The sequence below is a fragment of the Chenopodium album genome, chromosome 16, assembly GCF_948465745.1.
Source record: "Chenopodium album chromosome 16, dcCheAlbu1.1, whole genome shotgun sequence".
NCBI classification, from domain to species: Eukaryota; Viridiplantae; Streptophyta; class Magnoliopsida; order Caryophyllales; family Amaranthaceae; genus Chenopodium; species Chenopodium album.
In genome coordinates, this window is record NC_137849.1 from 36,230,484 (window position 1) to 36,232,306 (window position 1,823).

General features: G+C 42.3%; 1 protein-coding gene across 1 annotated transcript; it reads left to right on the plus strand.

Moving 5' to 3' along the window:
• The first annotated feature begins 217 nt into the window (after nucleotides 1-217).
• Nucleotides 218-1,155, plus strand: LOC145584165 (uncharacterized). Its single transcript, XM_081641079.1, has 3 exons — nucleotides 218-616; nucleotides 714-882; nucleotides 965-1,155. The coding sequence occupies exons 1-3, from the start codon at nucleotides 218-220 to the stop codon at nucleotides 1,153-1,155; spliced, it is 759 nt and encodes a 252-aa protein (XP_081497205.1).
• Nucleotides 1,156-1,823: the final 668 nt, after the last annotated feature.

Here is a 1,823-nt window from a genome sequence, read left to right on the forward strand (position 1 = left end):
CTTCCCTAATAAAACTTTACTAAAATAAAATTTTCTTTAAATTAAACCCCAACTTAATTAAAATAGTTAATTAAATAAACTTTCCTTTTATAAATATTCCCAAACTTATTTAAAATAAATAATTAAAATACTTTAAATAAAACAATTCAATTTAATTAAATACTTCTCAAAATACTTATTTTAATTAAAATACGAGATATTACATTAATCATCTATCATGGCAGAAGATGGAAAGCTTGACTCTTCGTCTCCGTTCTACCTTGGTGCTGGTGATCAGCCCGGGAATTTGATCACTCATGTGGTCTTGAGAGGAGACAATTACTTGGCGTGGTCGAGGGCAATTACTTTGTCTTTGCGATCCCGTAGAAAATTTGTGTTCGTCGATGGCACGATCACAAAACCGACTAAGAAAAAGAAACTATTGGATTGGGAGACAGTGAATTCAATGCTCATCTCATGGATATTGCGGTCTATGGACCCTAAACTTGCGGCGTCAATGCCTTACTTTGATGAAGCAAAACGCCTCTGGGATTATCTAGATCAGCGTTTTGTGTATCTAATGGCCCACGGCTACAACAACTACGGTGGAAAATCACCGATTGCAAGCAGACCAAGGGTATGTTAATTGAAGAGTATTATACAACCCTTATGGGATTGTTCAATGAACTAACGCGGCTTAAACCTCTCCATGGCTGCGAATGTGGCTGTGCAAGTGTAATGTCGCGGAGAAATTTGCCACGTACAGAGAAGAGGAGGTGCTGCACCAGTTCTTAATTGGTGTCGATGATGATATGTATGCTGTTGTCCGCACTAATCTGCTTTCTCAGCAGCCCCCTGCTGATTTAATCAAGCCTACCAGGCCTTTCTTCAAGAGGAGGGGTCGTACAACATTACTAAGGGGAAGGCTGAGAAAGAGGTAGGGAAGGATGCTCACGCGTTTGCTATCTCTGTTGCCCGTTCGAAGGTGTTCCCGATCGTCGGGATAAATCGAAGTTGACTTATTCTCATTGCAAGAAATCAGGCCATGACAACGAAGGGTGCTTTGCTCTTCATGGATTCCCCGATTGGTGGTTCGAACTTAAGCGCAAAAAGGAGGCTGCTCCTTCCTCTAAGGCACCTAAACCTGCTGCTGCCTCTGTTTTGGGCTTGGGGTAGGCCCCTGCTGCTGGTGTTCCGGCCAATGTCGTGGGTGGTGAGTGGTCTTCTTCTTCGGCAGTATCTTCGGCAGGGGGAGGGTGAGAATGTTTCTATTGCTGATCTTAAGCCTGAAGACATTCGGTTGCTCCTTAATATGGCTAATCACCATCAGCAAGAGAGGTTGCAAGGTGAGCCTTCGTCTTCTTCTTGGATAATTGATACGAGGGCATCTCACCATGTGACCGGTAATGAGTCTTGTTTAGTGGATGTGTGTTCAATCTCGTCTTGCCCTGTGGGTCTTCCCAATGGTGATCAAGTCGTGGCTTGGAAGGAGGGTCGAGTTATCTTGACCAACGACTTAATCTTGGAACATGTTTTATTTGTTCCTAAACTAAAATGCAATTTAATATCAGTGTCTAAATTGATTGATGATTCCAATTGTTTTGTCTGATTCACTAACTCTTTACATGCTATACAGGACCAACGTTCGGGGAGCCTGATTGGAGCAGGTGAACGACAAGAAGGACTCTACTACTTCCGAAGTGTTCCTACATTATGTGCGGTGCAAGCCTCTACGATTTCTGATTTTGAGCTATGGCATCGAAGACTTGGGCATCTGTCAGACAGAGTAGTCAAGTTAGTTCCTAATGTTCGTAATAGTAATACTAGGAAATCATTAAATAAAG

What these genes read in the sequence shown, in the direction of transcription:
- LOC145584165 (XM_081641079.1), top strand. Translation starts at nt 218, where the DNA reads ATGGCAGAAGATGGAAAGCTTGACTCTTCGTCTCCGTTCTACCTTGGT. An exon ending in CGATTGCAAGCAGACCAAGG is followed by an intron (nt 617 to 713) that starts GTATGTTAATTG and finishes TGGCTGTGCAAG; the next exon opens with TGTAATGTCGCGGAGAAATT. An exon ending in TTTCTTCAAGAGGAGGGGTC is followed by an intron (nt 883 to 964) that starts GTACAACATTAC and finishes GCCCGTTCGAAG; the next exon opens with GTGTTCCCGATCGTCGGGAT.